The sequence below is a fragment of the Pleurodeles waltl genome, chromosome 12, assembly GCF_031143425.1.
Source record: "Pleurodeles waltl isolate 20211129_DDA chromosome 12, aPleWal1.hap1.20221129, whole genome shotgun sequence".
In the NCBI taxonomy this organism is placed as follows: Eukaryota; Metazoa; Chordata; class Amphibia; order Caudata; family Salamandridae; genus Pleurodeles; species Pleurodeles waltl.
The window spans coordinates 636,829,278-636,845,555 of NC_090451.1; the positions used below are offsets into that span (position 1 = coordinate 636,829,278).

General features: G+C 46.2%; 1 protein-coding gene across 26 annotated transcripts in view; it reads right to left on the bottom strand.

The window, feature by feature from the left end:
• UBAP2L (ubiquitin associated protein 2 like) overlaps positions 1–16,278 on the bottom strand; it is a 756,258-nt gene that overhangs the window by 105,635 nt on the left and 634,345 nt on the right. For 21 of the 26 annotated variants that reach the window (XR_011200006.1, XR_011200007.1, XM_069218134.1 and 18 more), the window contains one exon: positions 6,202–6,269. The exons of the other annotated variants lie outside the window; for them this stretch is intronic. Coding sequence is in view for 19 of the 21 variants with exons in the window: in XM_069218134.1 (XP_069074235.1) it covers positions 6,202–6,269 (68 nt within the window). In the remaining 2 variants the exon portion in view is untranslated. The remainder of the gene's footprint in view (positions 1–6,201; positions 6,270–16,278) is intronic. 26 annotated transcript variants of the gene reach the window in all.

Consider the following 16,278-nt stretch of genomic DNA (forward strand, 5'->3'; position numbering starts at 1 on the left):
AAAATGCATCCAGAGGGCATCTTAGAGATGCCCCTGAATACCAGTCCGACTCCTAGTGCTAGGCTGACCAGTTTCTGCCAGCCTGCCACAACCAGACGAGTTTCTGGCCACATGGGGAGAGTGCCTTTGTCACTCTGTGGCCAGGAACAAAGCCTGTACTGGGTAGAGGTGCTTCTCACCTCCCCTTGCAGGAACTATAACACCTGGCGGTGAGCCTCAAAGGCTCATGCCTTTTGTTACAGCACCCCCGGGCATCCTAGCTAGTGGAGATGCCCACCCCTCCAGCCACTGTCACCACTTTTGGCAGCAAGGCTTGAGGAGATAATTAGAAAAACAAGGAGTCATCCACCAGTCAGGACTGCCCCTAAGGTGCCCTGAGCTGAGGTCACCCCTGCCTTTAGAAATCCTCCATCTTGACATTGGAAGATTCCCCCAATAGGATTAGGGATGTGCCCCCTCCCCTCAGGGAGGAGGCACAAAGAGGGTGTTGCCACCCTCCAGGACAGTAGCCATTGGCTACTGCCCTCCTAACCTAAACACACCCATAAATCTAGTATCTAGGGGCACCCCAGAACCCAAGAAATCAGATTACTGCAACCTACACAAAGGACTGCTGACCTGAAAGCCCTGCAGAGACGATGGAGACGACAACTGACTTGGCCCCAGCCCTACTGGCCTGTCTCCAGACTCAAAGAACCTGCACAGCGACGCTTCTGACACGGACCAGCGACCTCTGAAGCCTCAGAGGACTGCCCTGAACCCAAAGGACCAAGAAACTCCTGAGAACAGCGGCACTGTTCAAAAACAGCAGCAACTTTCTTGCAACTTTCAAAGACTTCACTCTTCCTGCCAGAAGCGTGAGACTTCACACTCTGCACCCGATGGCCCCGGCTCAAGCTCCAGAGAACCAACACTGCAGGGAGGATTCCCAGGCGTCTGCGACCTCGCGAGTAACCTGAGACGATCCCCCTGGATCCCCACAGCAACATATGCAGAGAGGATCCAGAGTCTCCCCCTGACCGTGACTGCCTGGAACAAAGAACCAGACGCCTGGACCAAGCACTGCACCCCCCAGAACCAGAATGAACCGAACTTCAGTGCAGGAGTGACCATCAGGCGACCCTCTGCCTAACGCAATCGGTGGCTGGCACGAGAAACCCCATGTGCCCTGCCTGCACCGCTAGAGTGACCCCTGGGTCCCTCCATTGATTCCTATTGACAACCAGACGCCTGCTAAGCACACCGTGTGTTGCTGGTGTTGTGACTTTGGGGTTGCCTTGAACCCACAACAGTGAGCTGCCTATGCCCAGAAGCTTGAACTTGTAAGTGTCTTACTTACCTGAAAAACTAACCAATACTTACCTCCCCCACGAACTGTTGATTTTTGCACTGTGTCCAATTAACACCTGGCGGTGAGCCTCAAAGGTTCATGCCTTTTTTTACAGCCCCCAGGGTATACCAAAATAGCTTATTGACATTTTAACTAAAACTGTGTATGTTACTGCTCTAATTCAAAGTTTCTTACTTACCTGTGTAGAGTACCTTGCAATTTATGTATTTACTTCAAATCTTGTGGTTCTAAGATAAATTAAGAAAATATATTTTTCTATATAAAAACTATTGGCGTGGAGTTAAGTCTGAGTGTGTGTTCCTCATTTATTGCCTGTGTGTGTACAACAAATGCTTAGCACTACCCTATGATAAGCCTACTGCTCTACCACACTACCACAAAATAGAGCATTTGAATTATCTAATATTGCCACTATCAACCTCTAAGGGGAACCTTTGGACTCTGTGCACACCATCTCTCACATTGAGATAGTATATACAGAGCCAACTTCCTACATATATCTTTAGTGTTACTTAGTTCAAGTTGTGGGGATTGCCTATAAGTATGCTATTATTTGTGTTACCATACTAAAGTGCCTTTACTTTTGTAACACTGTGTGATTCTTTCATTTAAGTGGAAGTGCTGTGTGACCGTAGTGGTATTGCTTACGCTCTGCATGTCTCCTATCTAAGTCTTGGCTGCTCATCCACAGCTACCCCTAGAGAGCCCTGGCTTCCTAGACACTGCCTTCTCACTAATAGGGGATACCGGGACCTGAATAAGGTGATAACACCATAGGTCTTCACCACACACCAGGCCAGCTTTCTACATCCACCACAAACCAGGCCAGCTTCCTACACCCCTAACCTGTGCAGATGAGCTGTGACCACCGCCATCACTTTAGTGAACAACCAAGGGGTGCTGGTGAGGCCAAAGAAGAGCACGATAAATTTAAAGGGCTCTTGGCCCACCCTGAACTGCAAGTAACGTCTGTGGGCAGGCAGGATGGGGATATGGAAATACGCAACCTACAAGTCCAAGGCTACAATCCAGTCTCCTTGGTCTAGGGAAGGCAAGACCTTAGCTACAGTAACCATTTTGTATTTCTCCTTTTTGAGGAAGAGATTGACATCCCATAAATTCAGAATGGGACAAAGTCCCTCGCTCTTTTTGGGTATAAGAAAGTAGCAGGAATAACTGCCTACTTCTGATATTGAGACCCTTTCTATGGCTCCCTTTGCCAATAGTGCAGCAATCTCCTTGCAGAGCAAAAGTAAGTGATCCTTTCTCAGCTGTTCTTTTGAGGGAGGCACTGGGGGAGGGAAAGACCGAAAGGGGAGGGAATAGCCCATCTGTATGAAATTTAAGACCCATTTGTTCAATGTTATGGACCACCAGTGAGGGAGATGAACTTGAATCCTCCCTCCAACTGGACATACATGGTCTTGTAGAATTACACTAGGAGGGCTTGCATGCTGTAGATGTGAGGGGCTGGGTGGTGGACCACTGCTGGCCAGACCCTCTGGGTCTGAAGGCACAAAGACTATGTACCTGCACAAGCTGCTGGCCTTGCGCAGAACGGTGGCTGGCGTGGTGCCATGCCCCTTTCACAGCCACAAAAGGGGCGGTCGACTGCTGGTGAGGGTTCGCTGAGAGGCCCAAGGACTTGTCCATAGCCCAGGAGTCCTTAAAGCACTCCAGCGCAGAGTAAATAGATGGGACCCATCAAAGGGCATGCCCATGAGGTTTGTCCGGACATCCCCTGAAAAGCCAGACGTACATAGCCTAACGTGGCGTTGAAGGGCCACAGAGACAAATTTTTTTTTTTTTTTTTTAAAAAACGCTCTACCCAACAAGTCAGTCAGGTCCAAACCACACCTTATGGTACACTTTGCCGCATCTCTGCCGTCCTTAAATGCTTGGGAGAGGTTGGCCCGGGCATTCGCCGGGGCCTGAGGCAGCACCCGCGCCACCATATCCCACAAAGTGTGGGAAAAATGGCCCAATAGGCATGAAGTGTTTACCGACCTCAATGCCAGGCAAATAAAACACCTCCTTCCCAAGCTGATCCAGCCTCTTCGGTTCCCTATCCAGAGGTGCAGAAGGGAAGGTGCCATGGGAAGTAGATGCTTGGACTACCAAGCTCTCTGGGGTGGGGTTTTCTGTGAGGAAACTAGGGTCGCCGGGTGATGGCGGCAGCCAATTGTTCTGTTTACAGGAGCCCCTGTGCTGGGTTTTCGCCACGAACCCAACAGGACATCAGTGAGGGCTTCATTGAAGGGCAACATCGATTCTGATGTGTAAGTCCCTGGCTGAAGCACCTCTGTCAGGAGGTTAGTCCTGACCGGCACTGTAGGCAGATAAAGGACCTCCGCTGCTCTAGCACCACCATTGCATATGATGCAGCCTCCTTTGTAACCACCATAGGAGAGGAGAGCAAGCCAGTATCTGGAGAGGTGTCCAGTCCACTGGCGTTCTCCTAGTTCCTCATACCAGTCCAATGGCCACATGTGGGTACCTAGAGGGTCCAATGACCCCTCCTATTCCTCACCAGAGCCTGGCTGTTCAAATAAATGCTCAGACATTGACCTTGCACCTGTGGGCACCGCCAGCGGCATGCAACGCTGTTCGGTGTCATCAGCGATAAGGGAGGGGGGCTTGCGCCACAGGTGGGTGCAGAGAGCGGCGAAGTTGGGAGAGGCACCGAAGAAGGTCAACTGTGTGGTGCAGATCAGTCACCGACATAGCACGATGAAAGGCACCACACGGCTTGAAACCAGTCTCTCAAGGTCCTCATCGCACAGACAAAAAAAAAAAAAAAAAGTCGACTAAAAGTTTGAAAAAGGCCTGTCAAAAAAGACCAAGGGTAGCTCTGTTCCAAATCTGCGCTTAAGCAGCCCGTAAGGAAAAGAACTGAGGTACATGCATCTAGTGGTGCCTTTATAGGTGACTGTGATGTCAAAGACAACTCCAACAATGCAGACACGGATCCGAACTACACCACCTGACAGCGCATGCAAGGGTATTGCTCAGCAAAAGTTCTGGATTCCAAACGGACGCCTGGAAATTCTAAAGGTAAGTAATCTGCAGCTAGAAGTCTTTATCAGATCAATACTTTTCTGGTAACAGGCGGACCTTGTGGCATTCTGACTTCTTATATAGTGCTGGGTTTTGGATTTAGTTGTTTCCATAGTATACTACTTTACTGACAGTGCCTGCCCCAAACAGATCAAGGGCTGTTTCTTCACATGTGGTGTGGAGGCCAGAGCAGCTTCAGAGGTGATCTTACTAAGATGCTACTTACTAGGAACAGTGTCGACATGGGCAGTGTGTTAGAAAAGACCTTGGTGAATATATACAGCACTTCCTACTTGAAGACTTACTATAGACTTGCTTAATTTTAAAACATTCTGTGCAAGAGGAGGACCTTCTACAGGATGTAATGTCTGGACAATACTCAGATTTACAAAGCACGCAGTTATATGAACAGCAATTCTAGATGGCTTGGAATTTCTCACTTAACAGGGATTTGCACAACACCATACTTTTGAATCACCTGATTCCTCTCAATCGCCTTTCGGGCGATTAAGCAAAATGCTACTTCAGTAGCTAAGCAAGGATGCCACTTGCAGAAATGAGAGCGTGAGAAGTTCTTCAAAATGTGAAGTTGAAAGAAGCAACATGTAAATGACGAAAGAGTACTATATCTTCTATTAGTCCAAGATTCCACATTGGTCATAAAGATGGAAAAAGGACACAAAGAAGCAATTCCAGTTGTGCTCTTGTCAATAGGACAAGAATATTGGTGTCCGCTACATATAAATTACAAAGAAACTTGCCAATGGCCACCAGGAAGTGGTGTTTTGGCTCATCTCTCAACAGTCAAAGGCCCCAAACAACGTGGCGAGGCAACATTGGCTAATATACTAAGATCACGTCTCAAATTGCTTTATGTAAGGGACATTAGACAAAGGAGCAATAATTCAAGCACTTGAATCTCATAAAAGGAAGTGCTGGCTAAAGCAGCATACCATGTACCATTAACTAAGGAGTGTGCCAAAGGGAGTCTTGGTTTTTCTTTTTCAGCAAGCAACTTTCCCATCACAGCTCACCCCATTGGTCCTTCTACAGTTACAATGTCAAACTAACCCTTTGAACAAAAAAAAAAAACAATTTCTGATACCCAACTGTAAAAAGCCTCATCGCCCAACAACAAACCCGAAATTGGAGCCAACCTGACGGCTCCTTTACATGGACACCTTTATGATTACCCCAAAACTGGTTGCCTTTACTGGTTTGTTTAGGAGTTTAAGAAAACTTGCATGTACCCATATGTGTAACTGTGACATGTTCAAGCAAATGGATAAAGCAGTTGGCTGCCTACCTATATTACCACCACCGCAAGGTTGTTATCCACCTATTAAATCTCATCTGGGTGAGAAACCTCTGCAGAGCAACATGGGAGATGGCATCATGAAGCTTCAAAGTTGTTGAATAGACTACACCACAGATCTTCGAGCTTTTCAAGGTGGGTGGGATATGTTCCGACTGGGATGAAATTCTGATCTACTTTAAACAAACACCATCCTCCTCAACCTGCACTGTCCATCTTCTAATGCCTGGTTGAGAATACACTGCCTCTACATCTCTAAGTTAAACATCAAGCGCTTAATTACTGTCTCTTACATGCAAGACCACTCAACCTACTTTATGTGCTTCAATCGCAGTTCTGATCAGACATGCACTGTACATTTGTTGGTCTACTACACTAGGAACTCACTTGCAAACAGTTAGAAATACCACAGTATATCCTGTTACCTCATCAATCATACACACCCACACAAAAAACATTGGGATGCTGAAAAACATACCTGAGTTTTGGAGTAAACTGAGCCAGAGATGTCTGGCACTCCGGTGTTACTGGAAGTGACCGACACACCTGGGGGGCGAGACAAAAGAGAAGTTACTTACCAGTAACGATGATTTTATTTGGGTACTTTATCTCCTTACAGATTACCAACATCTTGACTATTCCCCTGTCATATTAAAAGACTATGACTTTAGCCTTGCACCAGCGAGCCACTGTATCCTAGTGCACAGGTTGAACAAATGTAAATTGCCAAAATATTTGATGCTACCTCCTTCAGTTCCCCATCATAGATGACTATCATGCAGTTTCAATGATACAGTAAGGAGGCTGGAGAGTTGGTAATCAGTGAAGATGGGAGTACCGTAGAGAACCAACGTTACTGGCAAGTAAATTCTCTCTTGTATATGGTCTACTCTCAGATTCACACCATCATGAATCAACAGCAATAATTAACAAATTAATAGTGAAACAATGAAATGTTCTAACCAGAGAGAATTTACAAAATATATTGTGGAACACTATTTTTAGAAGGATCTAGGGTTTTGCTACTCTAAAAAATTTCAAAATAAAAAAAAAGAATTTAAGAAATATCGAAGTTGCTCTTTATTCTGAAATGACACTCACTGGCCCTGAAAGATTCACATAATCCCTACTTCAAGCACTACAAACACATTTAACAAAAAGGGATGCTTCTAGTTAAATAGGAATACAAGAGCAGGTATGTTCATGAATTCATTTGGATTACTGTATATTATTGTTCACTTAAGGGTGAACTGCAGCTGGTGCCTCCATTTGATTTGCCTTTATAAGAAGTGGTATTTCTTTACTGGGAATGAAATTAGTTTATAAAGGCTAACAGCAGAGCTAGAGGTTGCCACAGTTAAAATAATCAAAACAAAACTGATGGGTAAATACCTACAATTTAGCCACGAGTAAATACAATGGCCCACATTATAGGCCATCATTGTTTCAGGACTTACCTCAGAGACCAGCCAAATGCAAAAAAAAAAAAAAAGTATTTGACCTGCTCCAAGAGGAACTTCCCACCACAAGGAAGGAAAAGCAAACCCCAGACTTGTTTTTGCCTCATCACTATAGTGCAGCTTGTTTCCATACTGGACATAGAACCAACATTAGGGCATCTCTGTTGCACCTGTATTGGGTGAATACGAGCATGGACACTTAGAGCTTTCACTTATATTAGAAATATATATTTCAAATATAGAATGCACTAGAGTGAAGTGCAGTACAATTAATAATGAATTCTTCTCTCTCAACCATCTGTACAGGATATATATTTCTTGAGAAATTCTTAAGTCTTGAGAAAGTCCTGGGCCAACTGGCCTTTTACTGGCCATCTGGTGCAGGCCTTTCTCAAGGCTTCTGTATATGCATGTTAGTCAAAAGTCTCATGTTCTCTGTATTTTCGGCTGCACTGTGTATTTTTAGGTTGTAATCTGGCTAATAATGGGCGAAATGAGTTCGCTGAACAGTTTCTCAAGTAAATGAACTATTGAACAGAAGACAGAAAATAAATTAATTTGCTGAAGCTAAAATATTTATGACCTCCATTCTGCTGAAATCTTAGTTAATTTTTACATTATCATGAACTTATAGATGTTCATAGTCAAACTAGCCAACTACTGAAGGGACATAGACCATTAACCTATGTTTTATGACAGATGCACATATAAAACAAAAATCTATAGAAAACAATTTAACAGAGGAATCCTAGACCCAAGGTGCTTACCCACAAAGCGTACCACAACAGTTACACCTTGCCTTGCAGTTCATGTTGGATTGTTCACAAGGGAGCTGAACAAAAACTGATTTGCATGCAGCTAGTCTGAAGTGGCATACTGGGCAAACAGATAGAAGGCTGGAGTAAAAGGCCAAGCAAGTTATTACCAGAGTCTGAGGTTACTTCAAGCATTTCATAAATACTATTTTGTTTTTCATACTTGGAAGTGTACACTTCTGAGGCTCCTGGTCTCTGCAATGAAACCTCCAACCTTTACTTATTTAGCTGGAGCCACGCCTTTGGGAAATTCTTATTGCCTCATTTTTTTTTCCAGCCATGGAGTCGAGATAATGGCCACCATTGCTACATTTACCTGTGTACTGACTGTGTACTACGAATACCTAAAGTGAAGATTCTGAATGCCTAAATCAAAGAAACAGAAAAAATTATCCTGGTTGTAAGACATTACCTAGAACTTTCACAACTTAGCTACATTAGTTAATACGTTTAAGCCAAACCTGGGTGCGACAATGAAAGTCTGCATCAACCACCCAATCTAGCATAGGTTCTAATTAAAAGTCACCTCCTATTGCTAGAGAAGCAGGCAGAAACCAAATTATACCTGAAAGAATATCTATCCAAAAGCAGTCAATATGTTCACAAAATCCATACCTCATAATCAATCTACACATCAAAATGTCATACCATTGTACACCAGTCAAATGTGTGTCCATTAAGCAAAGCTAAATAATAACAGCAGACTTGTAGGATTAAATGGGAAGAAATTCATAAGATGGAACTGGCACTTCATTTAGGATCCAAACACAAACAGTGAGACAACATATTTCACAAAATAAAACTCCGAAGCATTAAGAGAATCCAATCAGATATGTAGTTTTCAGACACTGGATATGCTAGTAAACCTCAAAGACAACACGAAGGACATAAAGCTTTCCTATTAGGTTTCACCACAAACAGGTTTTTGGTCATGTGTGAATGGATGGCTTTGCCTGAGGTACTGACAAAATAATTTAAGTAACACGATGTAGGAAGTTGGCTCTGTATGCACAAGTTAGCACAGAAAGTACACCCTCAGCAGCACGGGGGCGGCCGGGTGCTGAGTGCAAACACACGTCGGGTTTGTCGTTGAAATCAATGGGAGACCAAGGGGTCTCTTCAGCGATGCAGGCAGGCAAGGGGGGGGGGGGGCTCCTCAGGGTAGCCACCACCTGGGCAAGGGAGAGGGCCTCCTGGGGGTCACTCCTGCACTGGAGTTCCGATCTTTCAGGTCCTGCGGGCTGCGGTGCAGAGTCTTTTCCAGGCGTCGGGATCTGGGAGTCAGGCAGTCACGGTCAGGGGGAGCCTCGGGATTCCCTCTGCAGGCGTCGCTGTGGGGGCTCAGGGGGGGGCAACTCTGGTTACTCACAGTCTCGTAGTCGCCGGGGAGTCCTCCCTGAAGTGTTGTTTCTCCACAAGTCGAGCCGGGGGCGTCGGGTGCAGAATAGCAAGTCTCACGCTTCCGGCGGGAAACGCAGTTGTCTTGAAGTTGCTTCTTTGGAAACAAAGTTGCAGTCTTTGGTGAACAGGGCCGCTGTTCTCAGGAGTTTCTTGGTCCTTCTAGAGCAGGGCAGTCCTCTGAGGATTCAGAGGTCGCTGGTCCCTGGGTAGAGCGTCGCTGGAGCAGTTTCTTCAGAAGGGGGGAGACAGGCCGGTAGAGCTGGGGCCAAAGCAGTTGTTGTCTCCGTCTTCTCTGCAGGGTTTTTCAGCTTAGCAGTCCTCTTCTTCTTAGGTTGCAGGAATCTGAGTTCCTAGGTTCAGGGGAGCCCCTAAATACAGAATTTAGGGGTGTGTTTAGGTCAGGGAGGGCAGTAGCCAATGGCTACTGTCCTTGAGGGTGGCTACACCCTCTTTGTGCCTCCTCCCAAGGGGAGGGGGTCACATTCCTATCCCTATTGGGGGGGATCCTCCATCTGCAAGATGGAGGATTCCTAAAAGTCAGAGTCACTTCAGCTCAGGTTGCCTTAGGGGCTGTCCTGACTGGGCCAGTGACTCCTTGTTTTTCTCATTATCTCCTCCGGCCTTGCCGCCAAAAATGGGGCCGTGGCCGGAGGGGGCGGGCAACTCCACTAGCTGGAATGCCCTGTGGTGCTGTAACAAAGGGGGTGAGCCTTTGAGGCTCACCGCCAGGTGTTACAGCTCCTGCAAGGGGGAGGTGATAAGTATCTCCACCCAGTGCAGGCTTTGTTACTAGCCACAGAGTGACAAAGGCACTCTCCCTATGTGGCCAGCAACATGTCTCGAGTGTGGCAGGCTGCTAAAACCAGTCAGCCTACACGGGTAGTTGGTTAAGGTTTCAGGGGGCACCTCTAAGGTGCCCTCTGGGGTGTATGTTACAATAAAATGTACACTGGCATCAGTGTGCATTTATTGTGCTGAGAAGTTTGATACCAAACTTCCCAGTTTTCAGTGTAGCCATTATGGTGCTGTGGAGTTCGTGTTTGACAGACTCCCAGACCATATACTCTTATGGCTACCCTGCACTTACAATGTCTAAGGTTTTGCTTAGACACTGTAGGGGCACAGTGCTCATGCACTGGTGCCCTCACCTATGGTATAGTGCACCCTGCCTTAGGGCTGTAAGGCCTGCTAGAGGGGTGACTTATCTATACTGCATAGGCAGTGTGAGGTTGGCATGGCACCCTGAGGTGATTGCCATGTCGACTTACTCGTTTTGTCCTCACCAGCACACACAAGCTGGCAAGCAGTGTGTCTGCTGAGTGAGGGGTCCCCAGGGTGGCATAAGATATGCTGCAGCCCTTAGAGACCTTCCCTGGCATCAGGGCCCTTGGTACCAGGGGTACCAGTTACAAGGGACTTACCTGGGTGCCAGGGTGTGCCAATTGTGAAAACAAAGGTACAGGTTAGGGAAAGAACACTGGTTAGCAGGCCTCAGCATACTTTCAAATCAAAACATAGCATCAGCAAAGGCAAAAAGTCAGGGGGTAACCATGCCAAGGAGGCATTTCCTTACACGATTTCCCAGGTAAGAAAAGTTTGGTGTTAAGATTAAAGTGTCAATCACTATGACAAACGGTTTCACAATTTGGCCTTGTTGCTAGTGTCTTATATTTGGGTATTTGAAGCAGAGTATGAAATCCACAGAGTGTTAATACAGAGGACCAAGGTAAAATATCAGTGACAATTTTAAGCAATTAATACTGAAACATCAGCCTTGCAAGTTAGATTTATCTAGTAGCTGCTCTTATTAAAAAAAATGCCTAGATTAAAAAGGACATTAGATAAACACGTGGAAACCCTACACTACTTTCCACCTCCAGCGAAAGATTAAAAGAAATTAAATCCAAAGAAGAACAATCTACTTACCTTTGGTAACACTTCTGGTAAATACTCTAACTGCAGATTCCTCTACTTTGAATACTTCCGAGACTGTAACTAGAATAATTTTCTAGCACTGCTTCTGTATACTGCTTGGAGAATGTATTTATCCGCGCTGGCTCTATACTGCCTCAGAACTGATCAAGTGAAGAAGGGTAGAAGCACCACCAGTGCGCACTGACGTCAATTGCTTGTTTACCCTTTCTGCACCCTCTTTCAGGGTCACAAAGAACGTAGACAAGGTGAAAGATTGCATAATCTGGAAATGATTCTTAATTTTAAGCAAGAAGGCTGCCCAAGTTCCCAAAACCAATTTACCTGGGGAGAAAAGTACTTTCACCGACAGTGCCTGCAGCACAGTCATTCGAGGAGCTGAAATAATAGCAATGCCAAAGATAGTCTTGAAAGTCAAGAGACAAAGCAAACAGCTATGCATCAGGTCTAAGAGCATGCATATGAGAAACGCCAAGAACAAATTAAAGTCCCACTGTGGCATTCCAAATTGGTTTAGGAGGAAATGTGTCAAACCTTTAGAAGCATCAAAACAGGTTATTTAAAACAATGTTTGGTCCAGGAAACTTAGAAAGTCCCGACACATTTTTCACAGGGGCAAATGTAAGGCAGGTCTTGCTGGGCCAAAGACAAAACAAAAGAACACCCAGAAGCTTGACTTGTAAAGGGTCAATCTTGCAGAGATCACGCAATGCCACAAATATCTGTCCCAGTGGCTGGCATAAATGGAATCTTTTAGAAAGGTGTCTGGCAGGGAGATTGTCATCAGTGCAGGCAGCAGTTCAAACACAGTTAACTGCCACTGGTTAATCTCCATGCATAAAAGGTGTAGACTGTGCAAGTTCAGGTGGTGGACCCTGCTGCGCTGCTGCAGTGGTGATTGGATGGCAGATGCTCAAGCGTGGAAGGTCCATGTACCACAGCCTCTTTGACCACACCAGAGCCAATAGGATGACTTGGGCTTGGTCGTTCTTTATCTTCAAACATCAGGGAAGGAGAGGCAGGGACAGCAAGGCACACAATAGTCTCTTTCTCCAATCAAGCCACCATACAACTCATTGAGTTGAAACATTAGCACGCATAACTTGTGACACAATTCACTTTCAAAGGTGGGGAAAATATCCAGCCAGTGGTCTCCCCCTGACTGAAGGTGCCCTATGCCATTTCAAGACTGAGGGGCCATTCCTGATGAGGCAGATGCCACCTACTTAGTTTGAACGCTCTAGCATTCAAAATACCTCAAGGGGTTTTGAGATCAGGAAAATGCTGAAATTCTACAACTTTAGAGGGACAGAATTCGGGCAAAGGACCTAGGGCTGTCTTGTGCCCTGCTTGTTGCAGTATCACATGGTGGTGTTGTGCATGAGAACTTGCACTAGCCTCCCGTTGATAGGTGGCAAGCAAGCCTTCAGCACCAAATGAATGGTCCGCAACCCCAACAGACTGATAATGAGACAGATTTCCGCTGGAGACCAGAGTCCAATAAACCCCACCTCCCCAGATGACCTTCTTAGGCCAGTTGTGACCTGTCAATCACCACACACTGCTCTGGGTGGAGAACGAAAATTGGTCAGTCACTGGACCAATTGTGATCAAGCAGCCACCACTGCAAATTGTGAACCATCTCTTACAAAATCAGGATTCAGATTCTATTGTAGAGCCCCCATGTTCCACCTGGTATATTTGACCAGGAAGATACAGGAGGCTAAGAAGCATCAGAGCTGCTCTTAACGAGATCCAGGTCAGAGGCTGAAACATCGGAATCATAACCTGAATATCATGACCCTGCTGCAGCAAAGAACAAGTTACTTATCTTTAATCACATTCTTTCTGCGGGATACTCTGTTACCAGAGTCAGCAACTTTATATTAATCCCCAGGCACCAGACTGGATCTGGACATTTTCACTGCAGTGCTCTAGTGCGCTGCTAGGTGCTGTTGTGAGGCTCTGCACTAGTCTTGTTCCACCCCAGAAGTGACAGAACACAGTCTCACATAGATGCAAGCCCCACATCTCAACGTCAGGTTCTGAATGACTATTGAATGACTTTTCATGCTCTTTGGCTTGAAGCACACACAAGAGGTACAAGAGAGCAGATCTCTATTTTGGGACCGTAGTAAATGATGAGACCACTGCACAGAACGGACAGGTGGGAGGGCAGTGCAGAATCTTCTGATTGAGCATTATCAAAAGTAATTTGTTCTTGGATGGATAATTCTAACTGCAGATTCCTCTCCTTTAGGACAGATATCAAAGCAGAACTTCCTAATGTGGCAGGTCTGTGGAGGGGTCTCTGAGCACAAAGAACACATCACAAAAATGGACAACAAAATGCTCTTCCCCCAGACAAGGTAGCAATGCCTTTTGAGCATGGGCACCAAAGACCATGTTGTGGCATGGCAGATAACTGGCACTCCACTTGCCTATGGAGAGGTAGCCTTGGACCAGGGGGAACAAGCACTCAGTAGTTCCAGAGGCTATCTCTCCACTAATATGTAGCAGATCTCAAATCAGAGGACTATACACATTGGCTGAGTCCTTTGCTGCATTGCTTTACCTTTCTTAGCCCTAGAGAAACCCACAGCCACAAAAGTACTAGTGTGGCAGGGCCAGCACTCTGGTGTAGCCTCAGAAAGAGCAAGACTTGTAGGGAAACTGATAAACTGGGGAAAAGCCCAAGGAACTCACCAAGGTTCTGTTTTTGCTAAAGTGTTTGAGGGCTACCGTCTCACCAAATCGGTATGACCAACTGAAAGGCATATCCCATAAGTGATGTCAGCACATCTCCAAACATCCAGGGTATTGCTTCCAGGCATGATGGCAAAGCAGGTTAGTGGCCACTGCTGGCTCCAAGCAATAGGTAGCATCAAATATTTGGTGGCATCCAGGCAATCTTGGATGGTTTGAGCCATTGAGGGCCAAAACAACTGGGACTGCTGGTAATACCTCCCTGGCCATCTCCCAAAAGGAAGAAGAAAACATTTACTTACTGAATGTCTCAATCCTTTTCGACTTGCTATCTGGAGGAACTGTGGGAAACAAAATAGGAATTACTTTATGGTAGTGGCCTGGGCCACCAAACTCTCAGGAATAGGGTGATGTGTAAGAAAACTCAGGTCACCAGGTGCCAGTCTGTGGCATGTGGCCACTTGCCTTATCACTGGTGGTCATGAGCAAGGCTTAGCCCAAGTGCCTATATGGATGTCAGTTACAGCTTCAGAAAACACAAGTAAGCACTAGGCTGGGGCTTGCTGAGTGTACAAAATCCTAGTAAGGACATTTATCTTTACTTCAGCTGAAGGTAGCTAATGACAATGACATATGAAGCACACTGCTCTGTTTTAGGAGGGGTGGGGGTGTTATCATCCCAGTATAAGAGGCAGTATTAAGCCAACTGCCTTCCTGCAAATCCATGTATACACAGCAGTCATCAGAGCATGGGTGGTAAACCATCCACATCATTGTTGTGTAATGGAAAAGTCTGGTCATAATCTGAGCCAATAAAATGCTGGAGCCTCTGAGAAAGGCACTGTGGAAGTATTCAGTTTGAGTTAGAACTTCTAGGAGACAGGTGCACTGGAGTGGAGACACAGTGTGACCTTGGTCCGGGTTGAGACAGATTTGGTTCTTGGTCAAACATCAGTCAGTGAGGACTCAACCTCTGATGTCAGTGGGACCAGCATTGATGAGGAAGGAACTGTCATAGGGCAAGAATGGAAGAACGCACCAAAGTCAGTGCTCTACCAGAGGCAGGCTTGAGGGGCTAAAATGGCAGACAGGGTAGAACAGTCTCAGACCCCCTGAGGAGACTTCACGACTACCAGGGGTCCCCGGACTACATGTTGGGAACCAATGTAGTAGAGACTATCTAGCTGCAAATTCCTTACTGGGTCTGGAAATTTTGCTCTAGCAACACCCTTGCATGTGCCATCGGGTGGCTCCATGTGGCGCTGACACCGGAAGTGACGTCACAGTCACCTATATAGGCACAACCCAGGTACGCGGGCATCAGTTACTTTAATCATGACTTTCTATGCCAGAAGTGCAGAGACATAACAAGAACTGGAGCATGTGTGTGTCCAAACTAGGGCCCTGAAAAAGATCATCTTGACCCTAGTTAATAAGTCCGCAGAGCGAGGAGGCACGGGTGGGTGTAAGGAATCTGTAGGTAGAAAAAGTCTCTACCAGAGGTGTTACCGAAGATAAGTAAATTGTCCATCTGATAGAAACTTCTAGCTGCAGATTCCTTACCTTTGATTAGATACGCAATCATATCCTTCTGGCGGTGGGCTGCGGAAAAATGTTTTCAGACTAGGAAGTCCTGCAGGACCGAATAGGTGAAATGCCAATCCCAGCGGACCTGACTGTGCAGGCAGTAGTGTTTGGCTAAGGTGTGCAGTGACTCCCACACTGCTGTCTGACAGATGTCCAGGAATGGGTTCCAAAAGCTAACACGATGGTTGCAGCTTTCCCCCTGGTGGAATGGGCTCGTAAGCCCTCAGGAGGCAGCTTCCTACCCAGAGCTTAGCAGATCTTGAAACAGAACGACGAGCACAAAATAGTCTGTTTCTGTACTGCCTGACCCTTCTTTGTACCCACATACCCCACGAAGAGTTGGTCATCCACCCGGGACACACTGTGTGGTCAAGGTAGAACAAAAATGCTCTTTTTGGGTCCAGCCAGTGGAGTCACTCCTCTTCCTTAGAGTGATGTGGGGAAGCGAAGAAGGTGGGCAGTTTGACCCATATGAAATGGGGTCACCACCTTTGGAAGGAAAGAGGCATGGTTTGCATCACTACCGTGTCTGGGAACATTGTGAGATATGGTGGGGCATGGATGACCAGGCCTGTATCTCATTAACCCTCTGGGAAGATTTTATTGCCACTAAGAAGGCTGTCTTGATGGTAAGCAGCCACAGGGGACAACTGT